This window comes from Nelusetta ayraudi, unplaced genomic scaffold (genome assembly GCF_046127955.1).
Source record: "Nelusetta ayraudi isolate G7.1 ecotype Tasmania unplaced genomic scaffold, CSIRO-AGI_Nayr_v1 ptg000010l, whole genome shotgun sequence".
Taxonomy (NCBI): Eukaryota; Metazoa; Chordata; class Actinopteri; order Tetraodontiformes; family Monacanthidae; genus Nelusetta; species Nelusetta ayraudi.
In genome coordinates this window covers 1,568,430-1,590,736 of record NW_027466060.1, presented here as the reverse complement: position 1 = coordinate 1,590,736, position 22,307 = coordinate 1,568,430, and the positions used below count along the sequence as shown (strand labels likewise).

The window sequence follows — 22,307 nt, the reverse complement described above, 5'->3', positions numbered from 1 at the left end:
TCTTATTGCAGACGTATCTCACATTTCCTTGATTGTAAGTTGCTTTGCCTGAACCGACCCTTCCCTCACCTGCTCCATCCCCACAGCTTCTCTGTCACTTCACCTGAGCTCTTCTGTCCCTCCCCACACCTGACCTGGATCCTGTTACGCTGTGCAGCCTCCCACCGCTGCAACAGCCACATTGCATCGTGTTTCATGCGCAGCCTCGCCGCACCTCAACCAGAATGTGATCCGGCCAGGCTGGCACCTTACACTGCTTGAGAAATTGGATCTGTGGAAAAATATGTTTCTCGCATCTGCAATTCCCAAGTTGTTATGAGCGGTGGATGCTGGACGAATCAAATATCCAGCCACCGATCCACCTATCTTCAGTGTGTTGCAACATGGGAGAAAAGTTGATATCATTAAAAAAAAACTGATTTTTTTTCCCCTGTTTTTTTCAACCTACTCAAATGAGATGGCACCTACGAGGAATGCATATTGTTGTTAGGATAAATTGTAAAAACAGAAAGGTAAGGCTAAAATTTGAAGAGACAGTGAGAAGGGAGAGGGGGAAATAAAAAGCAGATGAGGTAAGTGATGGACACGTAAGAGGAGAGGCGCCGCTGTTTGGATGAGGAGAACAGGATCTCATGAAATATGTAGGAAGGAGCAACTCAGCACCGGAACACAAAGCCATTAAAGAAAGCCATGGAAAACGCAGTCAGCTAGAAAAATAAATGTTCATATCCTTGCAGTGTGCAAAGACTCACTCTCTCTCACACACACACACGCACACTCTAACATTCTTAGGCGCAGTTCGACACACTTTGGTGCTCTCACAGGCGCGGCGGAGCAGCCAGACGTGAATGTGCAACACAGAGTAACAGACCAAGCACCGCGCTGGCTTTTTTTCCCTCCTCTCCTTCCCTCTCAGCGCACCTTATACTGGCGCCGTAAATCATTGATTGGCTGCTTGTAGGGGATCAGCGAGACAGTTAGTTGACATGCTGCGAGTGTTTTTCGCTCATTTCGGGGTCAGGCAGCAGGGCAGAGGAGGGAGACGGACGACATCTCAAGGCAGGAAGTGGCGGTTGTTGCTAAACTGCTCACCTCAGCGCTCGTTGGGCACTTGGTATAAAAGCTTTCGTATTTTGTTGGTTTGAATGGTGCCAACACTCTGTGGCATTATATATGGACATGTATTTGGTTGTTGTTGTTGTTGCTTTGTACGCTGCCTGTCATCGCTTTCCTGTGTAAACATGAGTCACAGTTTCCAGCAGCTAAGATCTGAGGTGGCTCTGAAAAACAGCAAGAACAAACTACTTCATACTTCGGCTGAAGTTGGAGCTCAATCCAGGAAACAATTGGTTCTTCAGCGTCAATTTATAAAAGCCAGACAAGATATGAAATGCGCAACGAGGCCATAAGCACCTGCAAGCAGTCCCATAGGCACCCTTCACAGATGACTTGAAACAACAGCGTTCCAATGCAATGCTTCACAAGCCATGTGTGATCACAAACACATTTTGACATCAGCACACCCATCAAACTATGAGTGGCAAGGCGCAGAGGGCCCGGGCGGGCTTCGAACCCCAGACTCCTGGGTAAGAGCCATGCACGCTTAACCAAGTAGCCAGGGCGCATGATCAATTGCAGGCATTGTGACACGACCGCCACTGTCACATATGAAATACATAACACTGTGCTATGAGGAAGGCCTTACAACAGTGCTACTCAAACCGCGGCCCGTGCCACATGTCTGTGCGGCCCGTCAAGACCGTACCAACAAAAATCCGATTTTGTTATTTTTAAGAGCAGACGCATCATTTCTCAGTGTGATTAAATAATTTCTAACCTTTCTCCTCAAGGGGGCAATCATGCGTATGCAGTGTTTGACCGACGAGCAAGAAGTTGGTGCCGTCTGATTTATGCTAGTCAGTTACACAAGCAGCTAATTCGGCACACAACAACACTGCTGTACCGGGAGCGAGATCCCCCCCCCCTCGCCGGGTCTGTTAGCAGACGTAGCGTGGAATGTAGCTAGAAGTCAACGGCCTTTCACTGACGGGGAGCTGATAAAAAAAATGTTGGGCTGGACGCTATTGAGTCTCTTTTTGCTGATTTTAAAAACAAAGACGCCATAATTAAACAGATATCGAAACTGCAGCTTTTCTGATTCAACCCTCTGCCGACGTGTGGAGAACATTTGGGATCATTTGTTTTTAAAACTAATTGAAGATCTCAAGAAATTAAACTATTTCAGCCTGGCCCTTTTTTTTCTAATGGCAATAGTTTCTAAGAGGAACTTCTTGCACATCTGCCATTAACAGGTCAGAAAAAAAAACAATGGGTAAAGTTACAGTTGTTAACTACATTAGAAGTCATGCTCTTAAGCACCATCATTCCATTCATGACAATGTTTTTGTTTGATGAGGTTTATCCTGGCTTATATAGACAGAAATGTGGCTGCTTTCTTTGTGTTTCCTTAATTATTAGACTTGTCACGAAGTGTGTCACAAAATCATTGTCAACGTTCAAAACAGCACTTGTTTTTAGCTTGTTTAGAGTTGCCCTGCCTTACAACATTCCTTTTAACATTTCTCTAGACCTCAGCATTGCACACATGTAACTATTTCCTCTTCTGTTCTATAGATTGGTCGGGACATTTAGAAACAAAATTGATCAGGAAACATAATTGATCAACTATGCTATTATTATTATTATTATCATTACTATTATTATTATTATTATTATTATTATTATTATTATCATTATTATTATTATTATTATTATTATTATTATTATTATTATTGTTGTTATTATTATTATTATTATTATTATTATTATTATTATTATAGTAGCAGCAGTAGTAGTAGTAGTAGTAGATGTAGTATAAACATAGATCATAGTTAACCAAACTTTATCATTAGCTCTGAGGTCAAGAGCCAAAGCAGCGGCTGCTCCTCTCTGTCCATCAACCACCACCACCACACCCATGGAGCTCCAGCTGCTTGTCTGCTACAATCTAAACTTCAAACTAACTTCTCTCCATCTCCTCGTGTTGCACTTGACATGGGCAGAGCTCAAATAGTTGGTCACCCCTCCACCCCCCCACACCCACCTTAAAAAAAAAAAAAAAAAAAAACTGAATCCCATATAGATATTCCATATGGAGGCAGCATGGGTGCTGCATGACGGGAGAAAAGCATGCATCATCTTTACTGAACCAGAGCAGCATGGAAACTGGAGGAACAATGGCTGCGATCTTTGGTCTCTACGGGGGTTAAATGTGACAATGGCTGTAGTGACGATCAGTGCACACTGTAGATATTTGATGCGTGCGTCGAATGGCACCATGGGATCTCTGTGACTGTAACTACGGTGGGCACAATGCACAGTGACGACAGACAGGCTCCGTACCTGAATGCTGCAGGAGATCTCGGAGTCGTCCAGGAGCCGGATCGTGCATAGCACCTCCTGGTCCAGGGAGCGGATGCTGGGACTGCGGAACCGAAGCATTTTCATCCTCGTGTCGGTTCCTCGTACTCGGGGCTCCTCGTATCGGCGGATCCGCGGCCAGAGAAGAGGCGCGCGGGCACGCTCACGCCTCTATATGCAACTGCGCGGCGACTTCGGTCCCCATCATCATCATCGTCAACATCGTCACCATACACGTCTCTCTCTCTCTCTCTCTCTCTCTCTCTCTCTCTCTCTCTCTCTCTCTCCTGGAAAGGAATGTTGAGGATGGTTCGGTGGATCAGGGTACTGGTGGTTAGATGGATGGATGGGTAGATGGATGCAGCGGCGAGCAGAGCGGTGCTGGGAGGAGGAGAGAACCGAGTGATGTTTCTCTCACGGGAGGGAGGCTGCGCTGCTCTCTCTCTCTCTCTCTCTCTCTCTCTCTCTCTGTCTCTCTCTCTCTCTCTCTCCCTTCCAATTATTTACAAAATTTCTGCATCATACAAGCATACATTGACACTGATTCACAGGGGAGGGGGGAAATATGAGTTGAGACCACCGCTACTACTACTACTCCAGCTACCACGAGGAACCTGAGGTTTATTCTAGTCTGGAATGGAGCTTTGATAGGACTACACATGCACCTTTTGAACCGGGAATGGTCCTGTTTAACAGAGGCGTTCTAATCAACCAGTAAGCACCAGGTCTCTTTCCCCGCCCTTTTTGTGACAGTTACAGACGTTCATTCGCGGTATTATTTATCATGTGAACTCGAGTCACTCATTTATCGCCTTTACGTAACATTTTTGTTTTAACCAACTCTGTTACGGCCACAAGCATCTGAGAACAATAATAATAATAATTGAAGCTGCAAGCAGCGTTTGCGGGGCTGAGCCGCCGTGGCCGACGCGACCCCTGATAACCCCCGATTACGCCCGACCCCTGCCGACGGCTGCAATTGACCCCTGTCCTCTGCCGACGCCCTGCGACATCTGCTGAAAGAAGTCTATGCAAATTATGCAGATTTTTCAACCTGTTTTTTTTTTTTTTGAAAGATGCTGGAAATAACTCACTTCCTGTTTGTCGGGCGACAAAAGTTAGAGCGTACGAAATGTCGGGCTTGACGCGACGAATGCGTGGAATTTTCCCCCATATTTTTTTGGCCTTCCTTGTGGAAGCTAGGGCCATTTCTAATTTTAGAGGCCAGTTAAACATGCTTGGACGCCTCTAGGGGGCGCTAGAGAGTGGATTTTTGTATTTTTCTCTTCATTTATAAGAAATTTTCACCAGTTTTACACCTATGTGGCAAATTTAATTTACATATTTTCTATGGTCAGGGGGTCAAATTTGAGCGCAAAAGGGCGGCGGAAGAATAATAAGAATAAACATTACAAATACAATCGAGTCTTCGCCTAGCAAAGACCTGCTCAGCAGATCTGAGCAGGACTTCGCTGAGGCTCAGCCCCGAATAATAATAATAATAATAATGATAATAATAAAGAAATAAAATAAATATTTATTTTATATTTGGGTTTTTTTTGGGTTCGTTTTTGTTTTTTTTGCTATTCCTGCCTGTTTCCAGCGGTCCTTTGTTCTTTTTTTTCCCCCACGTCTTGGTTCTGTCCCTTTAACCTCGTCATACGTGATGACGCAATTCCTGCGACATCGCCACCCGTATAAGCAACCTCCGGCACGGACACTGTTGCAGCTAGGTACAGTCAGCGTAGCCCGTAACTTTTCGCATGTGTAATGTCGGGAAGCCGCTGTGTTTGCCTTCGTATTCAGTCTCCTCCCACCACTAGCCGACGAGCGACTTCTAGCTGTACGGGTTGTCATACGTGAGGCGCCGTAACAAAAAGCCGCACATGCCTCCGCTATAGAGGAAGTCCCGTATCTGAAGACTGCTATAAAAGGAAAAACAAAACAAAACAAAACAAGACAAGACAATGATCTACATCATCATGGGAGTATCGGGCTGCGGAAAGTAAGTTACACGTTAATTTTGCATGTTTTGTTTTGTTCTTTGGGGCAGGAGTGCGTGGGGTTCTAGTTTTATCCTCCGTATTGGTGTCTCCTTTTCTTTTCTATTTATGTATGTGTTGACAAAGAGGGAGAAGAGGGCTAATTAATCATCATAAGCCTGTGTATACAAATGATGCATTTTTTTTTAAGTGGTTGTCAACTGTAAAATATAGGTCTTGATGAGACAAACACGCTGATGTCTGTAGCTCTCTTCATAACACTGACGCAGGGCGGTCCTTTTAAAACGGGCGTTTATTCATAGTCCAGACGTATCAGCACGTTCACGCCGTGATAACTGAAATATAACAAATTACCACGTAATGCACATCAAGAGAATAAATGACAAAATAGCGCAACGTGTCAACGTCAAAACTGCATATACAAACACATTACCTCGTTGGGCTGCTAGTTATGAATAGAGGCTTTAAGTATGCTTTGGAGGAACAGTCATATCAAAAAAGAAAAAGAAAGGACACTTGCTGCTGTCGGTAAGGCCACCATGCACGTCAAAAGGTTTTTCCCCCTTGGAACAACAAAAAACGAACTTTGGTTCCTTCTTGTATTTTCAACAAGAAACTAATCAACCATAACCTAAAATTCTATTTTTACTTTATAATTATTTATTCATTGCTGAGTGAAATTATTAAACTTATTTATGTAATTAAATTATGCTCAATATCAAACATTTATAAAGCAACATTTACAACGTCTGTAGCACTTTTCTGAAGGAATCTGCAGCCATTTACAGTATAGTGTGTGTGTGTGTGTGTGTGTGTGTGTGTGTGTGTGTGTGTGTGTGTGTGTGTGTGTGTGCGCGTGTGTTGAAACATGGGCGTTTTGTTGCAGGCTTTTTGTTGCACAATTTTTCGATGTTCCTAGAGGGTGCTAGGTGCATTTTTCGTTTTCCTATGTGTTTTTTTCATTGAGTTCAATTTTCACATCCATCAACTTTTAAGGGCTATAAAATGAAAACGGTGCAACGCATTTGAACCTTGCAGCATTCACGGTTGTTGAGTTCTGTGATTGTGGATTATTTCAAACAAGTGAAAATAACTCACTTCCTGTTTGTCGGGCGACAAAAGTTAGAGCGTACGAAATGTCGGGCTTGACAAGACGAACGCGTGGAATTTTTCCACCATATTTTTTTGACTTTCCTAGTGGAAGCTTGCGCCATTTCTAATTTTTTTTACGCCAGTTAAAATGTTTTGACGCCTCTAGGGGGCGCTAGATAGTGGAATTTTGTCTTTTTCTCTTAATTTTATGAAATTTTCACCAATGTTTGACTTAGGTGGCAAATTTAATTTACATATTTTCTATGGTCAGGGGGTCAAAATGGGCTGTAAAACGGCGGCGGAACGATAATAATTAAAGCTGCAAGCAGCGTTTGCGGGGCTGAGCCGCCGTGGCCGCCGCGACCCCTGATGACCCCCGATGACGCCCGCAATTGACCCCGGTCCCCTGCCGACGCCCGGCGACATCTGCTGAAAGAAGTCTATGCAAATGATGCAGATTTTTCAACCTCGTTTTTTTTTTTTTTTTGAAAGATGCCGTGAAATATAAATTATAGGCCTTGATGAGACAAACACGTAGGTGTTTGAATGACGTCTGTAGCACTTTTCTAAAGGAAACGCCAGCTATTTATGTATGTGTTGACAAAGAGGGAGAAGAGGTCTAATTAATCATCATAAGCCTGTGTATACAAATGATGCCTATTTTTGACCTGCTTTTCTTTTTTTGAAGTGGTTGTCAAATGTAAAATATAATTTTTACATTTTTAGTGGCCAGTTACACATGCTTGGACGCCTCTAGGCACAGAGTGAATACTTAATGCCTTCTATGTATTATACTATTCTTATATAGAAAACAATAATAACACTATTTCATTTAATGTAAAAAGAAATATGTTATATAAATATTGATATATGTACACATATACTCTTAATGCTGTTCACTATATCTTGTGAATATCATATTTTTGTCTATTTTTGTCTATTTTTTTTATTTTTTTTTAAACGATTGATGCTTGGACATTGCTATTGCTCCGTACTCAGACTGTTCCGTAACTTTACACCCGCGATAGAAATGCAAAAGCTTTTCATGCTGCGTGTACATGATCTTTTTTTGTTTTTGATTTTAACAGTAAGTTCCTGCGGCAATCTTGCCATGTCAGAGTGGCGTAATAATAAATGGGTTGTACTGGCCAGTCAACATTCTCTGTCCATAATAATCACCACTCGCATCTGTCAACTCTGTCTATTGTCTACCATTCAGGAGCACTTTAGGGGCCTTTCTGTCAGAAAAGGTAAATAGCCACGTCACTTTACGCACACAACCACACCTCTGCCGACGGACCATGACTGTTACAATTACACCATCTGGTTTCCACCCACAGCTGGGCTGGCACCTTCACGAGGGGGATGACTTCCACCCGCAGGAGAACGTCGACAAGATGGCCAACAGCATCCCACTGACAGACCAGGTCAGCCCTTTTCTGCCCAAATCTAATGTCACTCATTGGCAAAGTGAGCCCTTTGCTCCACTTTGTCATTACCCTCTTATTGTTGCGTCTCAATAGCTGCCAGAAAATGAAAGCATCGGCAAGATATATGTGTGCCGTTACACACCAGGACAGTAAAACTAATACATCTAGATTTTCCTGCGTCGACGCATCATTTATCAAGCAATCACTTTGCTATGTGTGATGACCCGCCTTCTTTATTTGCAGGTATTCATGCGCACAGTATAGCACGGTGTAACAACACCCGGTGCTGGCAGTCTGAGGATAAATGCAGAAGTAAAATAAATGCAAAGGGAGATTATTGTGAAGCTATGGCAAAGTAGTAATTTGTTTGTCATGCTAACATGCTAATACAGTTGGCTGGTTGGCCAAAGCAAACAAGTCATGAGAAAGAATGAAAGAATAACCAGTGTAAGTGTAGCTGCTGTCACATTAAATCCTGGGAGGCCCCTCCATCCTCAAGCTGCCCCTCTGAATGCCAGTACTTGTAAAAACAACTTGTTTGTTGTTTTTATGCTGATGCCGTTGTGCATTCTTGAGAGTCTAAAAAAAACTGAAAATCTTGCAGCCTGTGTAACATGACCTGATGACAAAACTGCTTAAAGCAAGAATATTTGCTTCTCACCTTGCACCTTGCGCAGATGCACTGTAATGGAAAGCTTTACTTTTTAAAAAAACAATTTTTTTTTGTTTCATTTGTAATGCTGTGGGAAAAGTGAAATAAGTTTGATATCAGACTGTCCTGTAAAAGATAACGTAGCGGTTCTATGTTTGTCTCCCCAGGACAGATATCCTTGGCTCCTCAATCTCCACAAAGTCATTGAAAGGTAGGAACACACTTTCACACTCACACCGAAGCACAACTATGAGGACACCAGGAACAAGGTATCGGTGTAATCTAGTTTGTTCCAGTGGGTACATTCTTTGTCGGGCCACTTGCACACGTACATGGAAATTGCGTCCCAGTGTTGGAATGTTTCCCAGAGGTTTTACTGTTGACACTTTTATTGCTGCTTTCTTTTGCTCCTCGCCACCACTCAGGCATAGAGTAGCTCAGGCATCTTTTTTTTTCCTCATTCGCCATCCTGCCACTGTGCCACGAGACAAAACAACAAACTTACTCACAAACTGAGGATGTGCTTCTTCCTCCATCTGACGCGCTGTTACACAGCACTGAGTTCACAGCTGCCCTACATCCTCAGAAACTGCATTTTGAGTTTGAATTTTAGGTTGGAAGTTCGCTGGCGCCTGAACTGCACTGAGCGAAAACAGCCTCGTCTTGGGCCCATCACTGGCTCACCACTGCATCTCGCCCTTGGAGGGCTTGTGTTCGTAGTTGTGTCAACAAAGAAAGTCAAGTCTGCCAGCCACACAAGCGCTGTTGGCATCGCTTGCCCTTTGCTGTCAAGGAATTTTGAAAGTCAACCGACGGGTTGGGTCACACAGTCGGGGGGGGGGCAGCTTCAAAGTGCCGCCGCCATCTGTTAGCGACATGTTTTGTGAAACATATGTCATCTGTAAACATTTGCCTTCCTCTTTCTTTTAAAGTTCATGTGAAGATGTGATACAGGCTCTGCTGCTGCTCTTGTGTGTCTCGACAGGGAAAGGAACTCCGGGGGCGATGCCCTTATCACGTGTTCTGCCCTGAAGAGCCAATACAGACAGATCCTGCTCTACGGCGCCGAGGCGCTGGCCTCCTCCTCCTCCTCCTCCTCCTCCTCCTCCTCCTCCTCCTCTTCCTCCTGTCCGGACCACAGTGCGTCACCCTGCACCTCTGCTGATGTCTTCTTCCTCTTTCTGCATGGAGACTATGATCTGATCGAGCAGAGGATAGAGTCTCGGACGGGGCATTACATGAAAGCGGACCTGCTGCGTTCCCAGTTTGATACTCTCCAGTCTCCGTTGGTGGGCGAGGAGAACGTGTTGCCACTGAACATCAGGAGGAATTTGTCTGACATGGCCATGGAGGTGGAGGAGCACCTAACCAGCATCACCAGGAAACACCGCAGGGCAGAGATGACATCAAACTGATTCAAACAAAATAAAACACAAGCATTGGTTTAAACATCAAATGCACAATTTTATTAGCAGTTTTCAATGGTTTCAATTTACGAAGTGATCACATACAGTTTGGAAATTGAACTACAAGATTTATTCATAATAACAAGGAAGAGTTTTTGAGGTGTCACGGCTGAAGCGTCTGCCTGGCATTGGGAAGGAATTTCAGCTATTTTTGAATCGTACAGTGAAACTTCATAGTCTTAGTTTTTAACTTTGGATGTTAATTTAGACGTTTACTTTTACAACACGCACCATTTGACACATCCATCAGGAAAAGATCCCACGGAAAGCGCGTGTAAAAAAAAATGTCTTAACCCTCCCTGAATCAATCACATTTAAAGGAGGCAAAAGATGTTAAACTGTTAGTTTGCCGTGGTCGGCTGGAGGTTGCCTGGTGCCAGGGTGCGTGTCACCGCCTCCGCAGGAGTTTTGATGCTCAGCACAATGCGAAGCACGACTCCTGAGAGTTGGGACAAAATCTTTGGAGAAAAAGCCGTCAGTGTGGTTGGTCTTTTAATATGAAAATCCCTCCCAGCTGTGGTGAAGCTGCCACTCCAGCAGCACCCACGCTGATCCCCGGCTCAAAGTGTCCACTTCACATTCTTTGTCTCCTTCAGTGGCGTTTGAGGACAGCTCGCAGCTCTGTTTGTCACAGATGACATAAGCAAAATTGGATCTCAAGACCGACCGAAGCCCATTTCTTTCAGAGGTTAGCGAGAACAGCGAGCAAGACGCCGGGATTGGAGTGTTGGAAAGGCAGCGACCGAAGAAGGAACAGCCTGTCAGAAAGAATAAAGACGAGGGGATACGGCACCGCGGTGTGTAACGCTTTGTTGATCCTTTGCCTTCCCTCGCCACAAACGCACAACAAAACTGTTAGCACTCCAGAGGTCACGCTACGCTAGGTCAACACTTTTGATCTCAGTTAAAAGTTCTAATGGGGTCAGAAGGCACATCTTGACCCCGACACACACACACACACACACACACACACACACACACACACACACAGGGCCCCGAAAGCTGTTCTTATGTTGTGACTCATCTTCAAACCTCAACCAAAATATTTTAGGAGCTTCTAATCCAGAAAGCCCCCCTCGGCTACTCTCATATCTCACACATCCAGACAAGCTGTTACACACACAGACACACACACACACACAGATGAAACAGCCCCCACCCACCGGCTTTGCAGCAACAGACAGACACACGCACAGGGATGTCAAGTCGATCGCAGACACACACACACATCTGATGTTGGAATGAATACGTGTCCTGAGTGTCATTTTAATCCAGTCAGTCCCTGACAGCGAGGACACACACGCTTTCACGCGCAAAACACACACCAAACCTGCCGTAGACCAGTCCAAAGTGGTGTGAATAAGATTAGCATTTTTAGTTTGTTTAGCAACCAAAAGGGCTGCGCATCATATGTATCTTTTATAGCCTGGGCAGTATTTCAGCCAGGCAGAATGTTCATATTGAAGAGAACTGCAGTATTTCATATTGAAGAAAATCATCCACAATATGCATAATCAGCATTAGTCACAGACTCACAACTAACAATATGTATTACTGAAGAAGAGCAACTGAGGAATTACTTCCATCCATCCATCCATCCATTTATTCCCGAGCTCAGGGTCACGGGGGTCTGCTGGAGCCTCTCCCAGCTGTCATAGGGCGAAGGCAGGGTGACAAGTCACCGCTTCATCGCAGGGCCACATATAGACAAACAGCCATTCGCACTCACACACACACGCCTGCATGTTTTCGGACTGTGGGAGGAAGCCGGAGAACCCGGAGAGAACCCATGCAGACACAGGGAGAACATGCAAACTCCACACAGAAAGGTCCCAGGCCTGGAATCAAACCGACAACCTTCTTGCTGTGAGGCGGCAGCGCTAACCACTGCGCCACCGCGTGGCCCGAGGAATGACTGAACACCTTAAAGATTATTTGGACATAATAATAATTTTAAAAAAAAACTTGGCGTCATATCAAATTCAATAGAATAAGGGGTTGAACCACAGGCCGATGTCAGATTGAATTAATCTTTATTCAGGCTGCCAGTTGGTGCTCGTTGGGTGAAAGCATTTTCAGCCGGTACGACACAGCACAATTTTCTTTTTTTCACTTTTAAACTACGGTCAGCTGACAGAGAGACAAACATTTTGAAGTGCGGCTGTAACAGTAGGAAGAGCCAAGTCTAAATTCAGACACACAAACTCGGCCGACCGAGATACGCTGAGACATTACGATGCACAATGGAGGGAAGATCCTCTGCTTATTTTTCACGCGTGCAGATTCATTAGAACAAGCTGCTTGTAAGTTACTGGGTGACGCACTAACCTATTCACACACGGGGCCGTTCTGATGGTCCCTAGGTGGCAGCATGTCAGTGTCAGCACCTGTGCACTGCTCAGTGTTTGTGTCACAGATGGAGCAGATGCTGAACGGCAGCAGTGAGCTCTCCCTCCGCCACGTCTCTGGAGCCCCCGGAGCTCTGCTGCTGCAGCTCCTCCCGATCATTTACCTGAATGGATGAGACAGGAGAGTTTTGTACTGTCTGAGTCAAAAAAATTAAAAAAAAAAAAAGAGACGAGAGAGCAAAAAGGTCTACTCCTCCAGGAGTGAGGGCTGCTTGCCTTGCGTGCACTTTGAAGTGGAGTAAAAGGAAACATGCAGCAGGACTTCCGGCCAGGTTCTTCTGATCATTCATTTCATTTATGGACAACTAAATGATAACATGCTTTCACTAAATTCCAGCATGAGAAATAAAAGTGGTTTCAAAAACCTAAACACATCTTTGCTGTGTTGTCTTACCGAGGGTGAAGGGCTGCCGAGAAGGCAACCATATATTACGATCATATATTATTACACTCAGTCTTGGGAAAGTTCCCTTTATAAATTAAGTAGTTCAAAGTTCAGTTCAGAAAATTTAAAACTAATTCTGTGTTTATAGTCCATAATTCAAAATGTTGAACTAAGAAAAATCATAAGAATTTTTTTTTTTTTGGGGGGGGGATAATTTGAAAGTCTAGACGGCTAAAACATATATGGTGTGCATTTATGTAGAGCTTAAAATAAAACCCCACTAAACGTCTCTGCTAAAAATGAAAATGTTGCATATGTGTAGATGAGCTGTAAACATGACAGCGAGACAAACGTAACCATGCGTGGGAAAGCTGCCAGCATGACAAATATTACATAGACCGTGTGTATTTGGCTCTGTAATATTATGAAGTGACATCATGAAAACTAGTTTCCTTTAAAATAAAATGAAGATAAAATAAAATAATGAAGACAGTTTGTAATTCAAGCAAATGTAGTTCAAGATTAGAAGGCATGGATGACATAACGCTGACGCACCCCAGAACTGGTTTCAGCCAGGGAATGAAGCATTTGTTGCACAAATTGCTGCTGCTGCTCAGTCACCGTGGCAACCTCGGGAACACTTCCTGGTTGGCTGCAGAGAACATAGTCGGACACATTGCAGCTTAGGGGCAGGGTTGTCCCCGCTCTTCATGGTGAAAAGTCATGAGAGGTTTTTAAAGACAGGCAGACAAAGACAGACATGTTTCCAGAGGAGTGGACAGGAAAGAGAGTCTCTCACTCTCTCCTCACTTTTGATTTTTTTTTTTTTTAAATACTCACGATGGCATCAGTCCAGGGGCCTCTGCAGCCAGGACCTGAAGCGCCTGCTGGATCTGCAGCAGAGCCTCCGTGGCCCTGGGGTTTAACATGGCTGACAGTACCTCTGAACTGTGCACCTACAAAGCCCACAGTCACAGACTATTAATAACACACTCTTAAAAAAAAAAGAGGCTGCGACCCAATTCCCTTCCAGGGCTTAGACTAGTGGAAAATAGGACTTAATTTATGATCCACATAATGCTGCTGCGACGACGTCACCAAAGAAGAATAACATCTTTGATATTTAGGGTGAGTCAGCCGACCTGCTGCAGGAAGCCGGGGATCTGCTGCCTGATCTGCTGCTGCAGCTGCGGATCCCTGGCGAACAAAGGGTGGCTCAGCAACATCTGAAAGAGAAGAGTCAGTGCAAGAGCTGCAGGGGGGCTACAGACGAGGATGATAAGTCGGAAGGAGTTTATTGTCGAGATGATTCCTAGCTTGCAGCCTCTTTCATCATCTGCAGCGTGCGAGGGTTTCTTGTATTTATTCTTTTTTTTTTTTTTTAACAATTCACTTGACAAATGTAAGTGTATGAATGGAAGGAAGAGAAATATTGTGCAGAAACTGGGCTCGTGACGTCACGCATGTCATCCCACATACAAAATATATATTTTCAATGACTTGAAAAGCAACTGCCTTGATGCGGTTGAATGTACTGCCATCTAGTGGCGTACTTGTATACTACAATCAGCTGGCATCATTTTTTTGTTTTGTTTTTTTCAAACGCTCTTGAGCTCATATGATTGTGTTTTCCAACACTTGAATGCATGGATTCATTTTACATGTAATTCATTCCAAAAGTGTTTCAGCAGCCTGGTGACTGAACTCATACTCCAGTAAATGCTTCCTGCAGTCACCTTGGCAGCTAGGTCTGGGTTCTGGCCGAGGCAGTTCAGGAGCGTGTCGACGTACGGCCCCCATAGCAGGCCCTCCATGAGTCCTGGGCTGGCTGTGATCTTCTCCAGCAGCGACTGCATACCTGCGGAGAAATACAACAGGTGCCAAGTGAACATACTTAAGACAGGGAGCCACGCAGATACAATTAACTTGTCTGCCTCCTGCTTTTGTTACTAAAAGAAGCGTAGATTGAGAGTGGAGAGACTGGCAGGTACTACTTCTATTTTTTTGTTGTCTGGATTAGAAGTTAAGTACCTGTGACAAGGTTCTTTTGTGGGACAGAATCCGCTCTGGTTGCACCGTTGAAAGGTTCTGCAGGATGACTGAATGCGGGTGACGTCTGTTTGCTTTCTCCCCCTCGTTGGTTCTCAGGTGAGGTGGAACCCACTTGGGGATAAGCTGCATTGATCTAAAAAAAAAAAGAGAAAAGCGGGGACATCACAGTGAACATAATAAAGAAAAACCACTGCACCTAATTCAGACAGATTTCAAACGATTTGCTCTTCCAGACCTGTGCCTGTGGTGTGACATCAGAATCAGCAGCTTCCAGCTCCTCCTGCTCTGGCTGGGGGATTTCTAAGACAGCAATTACATGATGTGGTTCTTTTCCACTCATATCAGGGGCTCTGGGGATTTCCAATACCTGGAACAGGAGTAATACATAAAATATTGGAGGCACATTTGAGTGCTTTTCTTTTTCTTTCTTTTTTTCTTTACTATTTTGAATCACACAGTGATTGCATTTTTTTTTTTTTTAATCTAAGTGCATTTTGGAAGCTAATTCTAAATTGGGGCAATCTCAATTCTGTTTCCACCAAAGTGATAAAAATTTTCCTTTTATTACCTGTGGGCTTGTCTGGACGGCGCCATGAATTAGGTGGATGCCCCACCCACGGCCCATCACCTCTGGGTCAGCATGCAGCTGCCTCCCCACTTGCTGCTGGAGAGCATGGAGGTGATCTGGATCAGCATTTAGTTGACCGCTGCTGTCAACACCTGCCAGGGCACAGAGAACACCACGTTATGTTGGCTACTGTCACATAAAAGGCAAAATACATGTGATGACAAGCTGAGGTACGGCGCGCTGTCAGCGTCCAGCAGTTCTTACCCAGGCAGTGGGTCGGACTGGAAGGTGTTTGGAAGTCATCGCGGCAGCGTGTGAGGAGGACTGTGAGCTCTGATTGGACAGCATCACTGGCCACTGAGTTTGAGTGATGAGGCCTAAAAAAGGATGGACAGGTTCCAATTCTTGTGGCATTTCAAAATTGTTACTATCATGGAAAAAAAAAAAAAACCCACAATGACTCAAGAACCCTGAACTGCAAAGGTCCAGTGTGTAGAACTTAGCAGCACCTAAAGGCCAGAAAACTTATGACAAAAAAGATGACTGTGACTGTTAATCAATAATCCCTGTTCAGTAATGTCTCACTGGGACTCTGTTTTTCATCGCAGCTGTCAAGGGTAAAAACCACAAAACCCAGAGTAGATCCAGATTCTTGGCTACTGTCGCCTCCTGCCTCCTTACCAGTCGACCCAGTGTTTACGTAAACGTAAAGACTTTTTATTATTAGAAGGGACTTTTCTCTTATTTTCAAGGATTTAAACTAAAATTGTCCACAAAACAACAACAGATCCCTTCGAAATAAGACTGAGACCCACAGAGAATGTCTCTCGGCATTACTTCACCCTAATCTTTTCAATTAACATTTCACTTTAAGAGGCCAGATATGTGTTTTAATCCCAGACAATTGGACTAGAAGCACTAAAACACAACCAATCCTTCACTTTTAGACTGATTTCTGCTCTATTGGGCCTTTATAGCTACAAGTCTGGGAGCCAAACATCCAAACAAGATGCTCCCCCGCCTCCCTTCTCTTTACCTCTGGATCATGCAGAGTCGGACTGTCCCATCTCCTCTCTTCAGGTGACTCAACACTTGTGACTCTCGGACGACCTGTCCGGCATGGATCAACACCAGGCTCTCTGGTGGGACCCCCAGCTGACCAGCCAGACCGCATTTTAACTGAGGAGCACACGCAATCAGAATGAGACGGCAACGCGAACACGTCTTTACGCAAGAAGACACACACACACACACACACACACACACACACACACACACACACACACACACACACACACACACACACACACACACACACGTCAAGGTGTGAACGTTCGTCCTGACCTCTCTGACCGTAAACTCTTTGATCTCCACCGGACTTCTGACGGAGACGTGGATCGCGTCAGACCCGCCGCGACCTCCTGCTCGGCCCTTCCCAGATGTTGACATGTCCGAAATGATGGAGGTGGAGAACAGGAGCGGCGTCCCGAGGCGGTGCTGCTGCGTCCGATGACTCTGCAGAAAGTCGACAGGACGAGCGCAACCTGCGAGCCTACTGCGCAGGGTCGAACCCTCGAACAATTTTTTTTTTTTTTCTTCTTCTTCTTCTTTCTTTTTCCTCCGAGGGATATTTTGAGCCGATATGGGGACACAGCTGGGGAGGTGCGAGCAAGATGAAGTTGATCTAAACGCCGATTTTTAAAAAAAAAATTATTTTTTTTTGTGCAAAAGAAGTCGAGAGTCGATCAATTACCCTTCAATCCTGCAGAAGCAGGCTGCAGATATCCAACCACTCGGTCGTTTTCAGTGCCATGCTACGCTGCACGTTGGGCCAGCAGAGACAGCTGATTACAATAAACTCAACTACCTCACCGGGACAGTTTTTTTGTTTTTGTTTTTTTTAATTGTAATTTCTATACGTTATAACAATAGCGATCATTTCCTTCGGATGCAGTTCTGGCATAGCAAAAATCAACATTTCAAATGATGTCGTCAGTCCTATGATCCTAAAATTCAAACCCATTCCTTTATAAACTTGGAATTAAAAAAAAAAAGGACACGATAAAGACGACAAAGTTAACTGAAAAAAAAAGGTACTTTTTAATCAGATACTTGACAGATAAGGGAAAAGCAAAACCAAAAATCACATCTGTCATTTTGGCATTTAAAAAACAGAAACATATGAGGCACACACGTGCAACGGCATCACAGAAACACTAGCCTCTCGTGCCAGTAGAGGGCAGCACCGTGAACCAAGATATTTGAACACAAACTTAAATTCAGCAATTCCCATAAGTTGTTTAGTAGCGTGATAAAAGTCTGCTCTGTTTGAGAGTGCATTTTGATTGTTGTTGTTTTGTTGTTTTTTTTTAGCATGGCAACATGTCTTATCTGCTAACATTAAGCAAAATATAATGAGGAGGCCCTGATTGTGAGGTTTGTCTTGATTTTTTTCTTCTTGATTTCTGTTGAATTGCCGTCAAGGTGTTTTGCTTCCCTTCGGACGCCTTCATAGATCTGCCTCTGAGCCCTTTTTTCCTTTCTTGTTTCCCTGTTAACCAGAGAGGAAACAGTTATTCATTGATACATTATTCAAATTTAAGATCAAGGTTTTATAACAATGACTGTGCGCTTTATTACGAGATCCTGATCGCATAGGTTCAAGTTTTTCTTGGACCTGTGTGGCAAAGTGTTTTTTTTTTTATGAATGCAATGCACTTCTCTCTGTATATTAGTACACAACAAATAATGAAACGTCAATGTCTAACACCAGCACCATGGACAGCGGTGACAGTTTTGTGTCTCGGCTGTTGTGTCACCTGACCATTATTACTCAACATTGGCAAACACTGCGAAAATGCCAAGTGAAAGGTGTTTAAAACAGTGGTGTAGTAAATATAGACAGAAGAAATGGGTCGCTTTTTCAAGTACATTTTAGCAGACAAAAAAATTGGACCCAGTTAAGAATGATGTAAAAACGTTTGCATTGGATAGAAGCAAGAAATCGGTATTTGGCATCAAGACCTAAAGTGAAAATCTGTGTGAATGTGTTTATGTGAATATGAATGTGAATATGTCTTCTTTTTTTTAAAGCTGTGTTGAAGACAAATTTCTGTTATATACTGAAAAACAGACAAAGTTAAAAAAAAAAAATAATAATAATAATAATAAAAAAAAATGCCAAGCTAATTTGAATATCATAACATCATAAATACGTTTTGGTGCTGAAAACAGCAGCATTTGTCACTGCGCACGTACACACACACCCGCATCTTATGGAGTCTCACCTGATGTTTCGGCTGTTCGGTCTGCAGACCTTTGACTTTGGAGCGCTCTTGTTCCAGAGCGCCATGTAGTAGCGTTACCTGCACGACAAGGAGGATAAAGTCACACAAACATGCACACCCATGTTCCTCTTTTCTCATTTTCCATCCCACTCTAACTCACCTGCGATGACAGTTCTTCTTTTATATGTAGCAGCTCCTCCACCTGTAGAAGGATTTCTGCTTTGTCTTTCACTGGGGCAGGGAGGTGACAGACAACGGACATGTCAGACAAAGTGACGACCCAATCTTCAATCGAGTCGAGATTAAAATGGAGCGACGGCTCAACTCACTTTCTCCCTGCTGGAGCATCTTTAATAGTTGTGAATTTCTTGATTTGACCTCTTTGTACTTTCCCTGTAGAGTTAAGAGATCAAAGTCTTGTTGACCACTGAATTATATGAGAGCAGGACAACAACCGTCTTGTATGAGGCTCTGCATAGATAATTGACTGTAACAGTTTTTTTTATTCTGTAACAGTTTTTCATATTGTAACCGGGTTTTTTTTTTTTTTTTAATATATATATAATTTTACTGTAACTGCCTCTTGGCCAGGACTCCCTTGGAAAAGAGGTTTTTAACCTCAATGGAACTTACAATTCTAAAATAAAGGTTAAAGGTTGGGACTAAAATAATTATATAATAGAATCTATACTAACGTGTTGCTTTAGCTATTTTGCATAATCCAGATGCTACACTAAAGATCGGTGTGAAAAATGGATGGAGACGATTTTGAACGCTGACCTCCCACTGTGATATGGTCTTCTTTAGCTTCTCAATTTCCTGATCTTTCTTCTCCAACTCGTACTTCAGCTGCTCTGCTCGTGGATCCTAAAAGTGAAAGAAAAGAGAGAGCAGGATCAACTGCTTAATTTACTACCTTCGAGTTGGTGGTGGAAATGGACCATTTCACTTGAGCGATTTGATTCAATTTTTTCTTTTAGTAGAAAAAAAGCAGCCGCTCATCCATGGGTAGACTTTTTTGAGGAGGTGCTGGTTCTAGACCTGGACACTCAGAAGACAAAAAATAACAGCAGCCGCAATGCCGTAATGTTGTATACTGTATGTATCCTGGTTTCATCCGACCCTGTACAAGGCGATACCTGTCTCAGGACTACAAGTTTCCCAGTTGGATTACAGTGTCCATGAGGTTGTGTTGGCTTCTACCATGCCTGCACAGGTGTCTGGCATTCACACAATAAGGTAAAGTGATGGCCACCCCTTTGCATACAGCCACACTCACTGGTTGTCCATCTATGCCTGAAGAAGGTCAGAAAGACTGAAAGCTCGCAAAATAAATTTGATACTTGCACAAGGTTACAAGTGTGCAGCATTCAATTTTTTTCAAGAAAAATATATATGATCAGACAGATACTATGTAGTGTGACATGGTTTGGACCTGAGTATTAATAGATATACTTAATTTTTTTTTTGCAATTGGTATCATTTCTTGTACTGCAGTTCAAACTGGTGACGACATGCTTTCACTGGGCTGCTCACCACTTCGTGCTCGGCGCTGGTGATGACTTCGTGGCTGTGACTGTTGGTGTACTGCTCGCGTCTCTTCTCCTGCTGGATGATCCGACTGACGTCATCCTCCAGCTTGTTGAAGAAACGCTCCTCCTGCCCCGCTCCCAAGGCCACGTTAGCTGTTCTGGCATCCTGGAGTGGAATTCAAGTTCATGTTTTCACAAAAAAAAAAAGGGACAATATACTTCAAGCCAAGCCTTAACCTCCCCTACGCCCCCCGCAAAAAAAACAATAAGTACTGCGCTATCAACTTTGTTTCGACATTGGAACAGAATTTATAGATTTTGGATGTGGGAGGACAATAGTAGTTTACCTCTTTCTCTTGTTTCTTGCTCAAATGATCTGCACACACACACACACACACACACACACACACACACACACACACACACACACACAGAGAGTTATATTCCGGAGGCCTGTTGAAATTCAAGCTGCAGCTCAATCAGAGTTGAATTGTTCTGCAAACAGATGACAATGTCTGTCTCACCTGCGCTGCCATCCGCCTGGAAGTCCTGTAATGAAACCGTCTTCTTATCTTTCACCTGCTGGTTTTTCTTCTTGTCCTTCTTCCCGCCTCCCTCCTTTCCTCGTGACTTTGGCGAAGACGTGGTTGTGTTGCTTTGCTAAGATGAAGAATTTGTCAATAAATTTATTTTGTGTGGTTCGCAAACATTTTGAGACATTTTGTATTATAAAAATCCTCACACTTTCACCGCCCATACCTGCTTCTGTTGTTCAAACTCCAGTTTACTTAAAATCAAGGCCTTTTCCAGGTCAGCCTCGTACAGTTCAGAGGTCATCTGTCGAGGATCGGGTGACAAAGAAGACAACAGTGAGGAACGATCTGAGGAGCGATGTAGTTATATCAGGAAGACGCAGCTTGCTGTCCCATCTCTTGCATTGCTTCCCAGGAAAACACTAAAGAAAGATCAGCTGTCCAGCCAAATAAATGCCATACAGATGTTCTCATACCTGGTCATCCCTTTGCTTCCACTGTTGCCAGCCCTCTGAAGGTGCATTTGGATCTCTTGACTCCGGATTGAGGAGATCACCGGCTATTCCTGACAGAGTCATGCAGGACGACGTGGAGGCAGACTTCTGAGGGATCTTCTTGAAAGCCAAGTTACGCAACTGAAAGGAAATGTATGACATAAATGATCATGAGACTTTTGGGGAGAAGAAAAATAAAAAATCTGTTTCCCTATTGTTGTGTAGACTATAGTATATCTATCTTGACAGGTGTGGACACGTGCATGGTAAGCTGCGACTTTTATGGTTTGACACATTTGGGAGTGAATTTCAGTGTGGCTGTAGGCTGAATAGGAATAACAACACCTGAGAAATAAAACGAAAGTATCAACCTGCGCACGGTTACTTTCGATTTCATTTCTCACGAACAAAGCGACACAATCGCTGCTCATGTGTGCAACACTAAACCAGAGGGTCTGCGAACGCGACTATAACCCACCTCGTTGGCTTCGGTCTGCTGCTGCTCCTTCTTCTTCTTCTTCTTGTCTTTTTTCTTGTCCGTGCCGTGACCTCCTTTGGCCCCGGCTGCGCCAGACTTGCCTGGCCGGGGCTTCCCAGAGGAGTCCCGTCCACCTTTGCTATTGCTCTTCCCCGCATCAGATGCGTCCGAGTCTGAGTCCGAGTCGATCTGGAGCAGAGCGAAGCGGGAGGCCGTGGTCGGGACAGCGATCATTGCAGATGATGCCATTGCGACAAAAAAAGAAGTGGCTAATAATAAAAAAAAAAAAAAAAAAAAGGGAGACAAATGACAGTTCGGGTAATTGACGAAAGCCTCCAGGAGAACGAACAAAGAAAAGCCACACTAGCCCTCATTTGAACGCGTAATACAACGATAAAGCAACAGTCTTTATCTCAAAACTCAAAATGATTAGGTTGTGATTTTTACGGCACCGCAATCCCCAACACAGCTAGCAGCAGAACTTGTTAGCTCCCGGTTGTGTTAGCC

At 43.9% G+C, this 22,307-nt stretch overlaps 4 protein-coding genes across 6 annotated transcripts in view; 1 reads left to right on the top strand and 3 right to left on the bottom strand.

Moving 5' to 3' along the window:
- frmd3 (FERM domain containing 3) overlaps positions 1 to 4,199 on the bottom strand; it is a 42,151-nt gene extending 37,952 nt beyond the window's left edge. Inside the window, exon 1 of the mRNA XM_076019604.1 lies at positions 3,403 to 4,199. Within this exon, the coding sequence (XP_075875719.1) occupies positions 3,403 to 3,507 (105 nt within the window). The 5' untranslated portion in view covers positions 3,508 to 4,199. The remainder of the gene's footprint in view (positions 1 to 3,402) is intronic.
- A 956-nt stretch (positions 4,200 to 5,155) lies between these two features.
- On the top strand, positions 5,156 to 10,062 carry LOC142884118 (putative gluconokinase). Its single transcript, XM_076019600.1, has 5 exons — positions 5,156 to 5,425; positions 7,735 to 7,765; positions 7,856 to 7,942; positions 8,765 to 8,808; positions 9,583 to 10,062. The coding sequence occupies exons 1-5, from the start codon at positions 5,388 to 5,390 to the stop codon at positions 10,010 to 10,012; spliced, it is 630 nt and encodes a 209-aa protein (XP_075875715.1). The 5' UTR covers positions 5,156 to 5,387; the 3' UTR covers positions 10,013 to 10,062.
- Positions 10,063 to 10,409: 347 nt separating this feature from the next.
- Positions 10,410 to 17,106, bottom strand: LOC142884117 (uncharacterized). Of its 3 annotated transcripts, none has more exons than XM_076019599.1 (12): positions 16,821 to 17,106; positions 16,513 to 16,655; positions 15,741 to 15,853; positions 15,477 to 15,628; positions 15,144 to 15,275; positions 14,888 to 15,041; positions 14,593 to 14,714; positions 13,999 to 14,082; positions 13,697 to 13,812; positions 13,412 to 13,508; positions 12,451 to 12,575; positions 10,410 to 10,521 (listed from the first exon to the last, which is right to left on the bottom strand). In XM_076019599.1, exons 1-11 carry the CDS (start codon positions 16,923 to 16,925, stop codon positions 12,474 to 12,476), a joined length of 1,320 nt encoding a protein of 439 aa, XP_075875714.1. In that variant the 5' UTR covers positions 16,926 to 17,106; the 3' UTR covers positions 10,410 to 10,521; positions 12,451 to 12,473. The 3 variants fall into 3 exon arrangements, 2 of the variants coding, with proteins under 2 accessions (XP_075875714.1, XP_075875713.1); XR_012926121.1 differs by lacking the exon at positions 10,410 to 10,521 and adding an exon at positions 11,406 to 11,617 and having other exon boundaries at positions 11,921 to 12,575; XM_076019598.1 differs by lacking the exon at positions 10,410 to 10,521 and having other exon boundaries at positions 11,406 to 12,575.
- A 446-nt stretch (positions 17,107 to 17,552) lies between these two features.
- gkap1 (G kinase anchoring protein 1) lies at positions 17,553 to 22,090 on the bottom strand. The gene is made up of 11 exons (XM_076019597.1): positions 21,801 to 22,090; positions 21,305 to 21,463; positions 21,055 to 21,132; positions 20,820 to 20,955; positions 20,643 to 20,671; positions 20,300 to 20,461; positions 19,544 to 19,630; positions 19,093 to 19,156; positions 18,924 to 18,994; positions 18,764 to 18,841; positions 17,553 to 18,027 (listed from the first exon to the last, which is right to left on the bottom strand). The coding sequence occupies exons 1-11, from the start codon at positions 22,047 to 22,049 to the stop codon at positions 17,986 to 17,988; spliced, it is 1,155 nt and encodes a 384-aa protein (XP_075875712.1). The 5' UTR covers positions 22,050 to 22,090; the 3' UTR covers positions 17,553 to 17,985.
- Between the last annotated feature and the right edge of the window lie 217 nt (positions 22,091 to 22,307).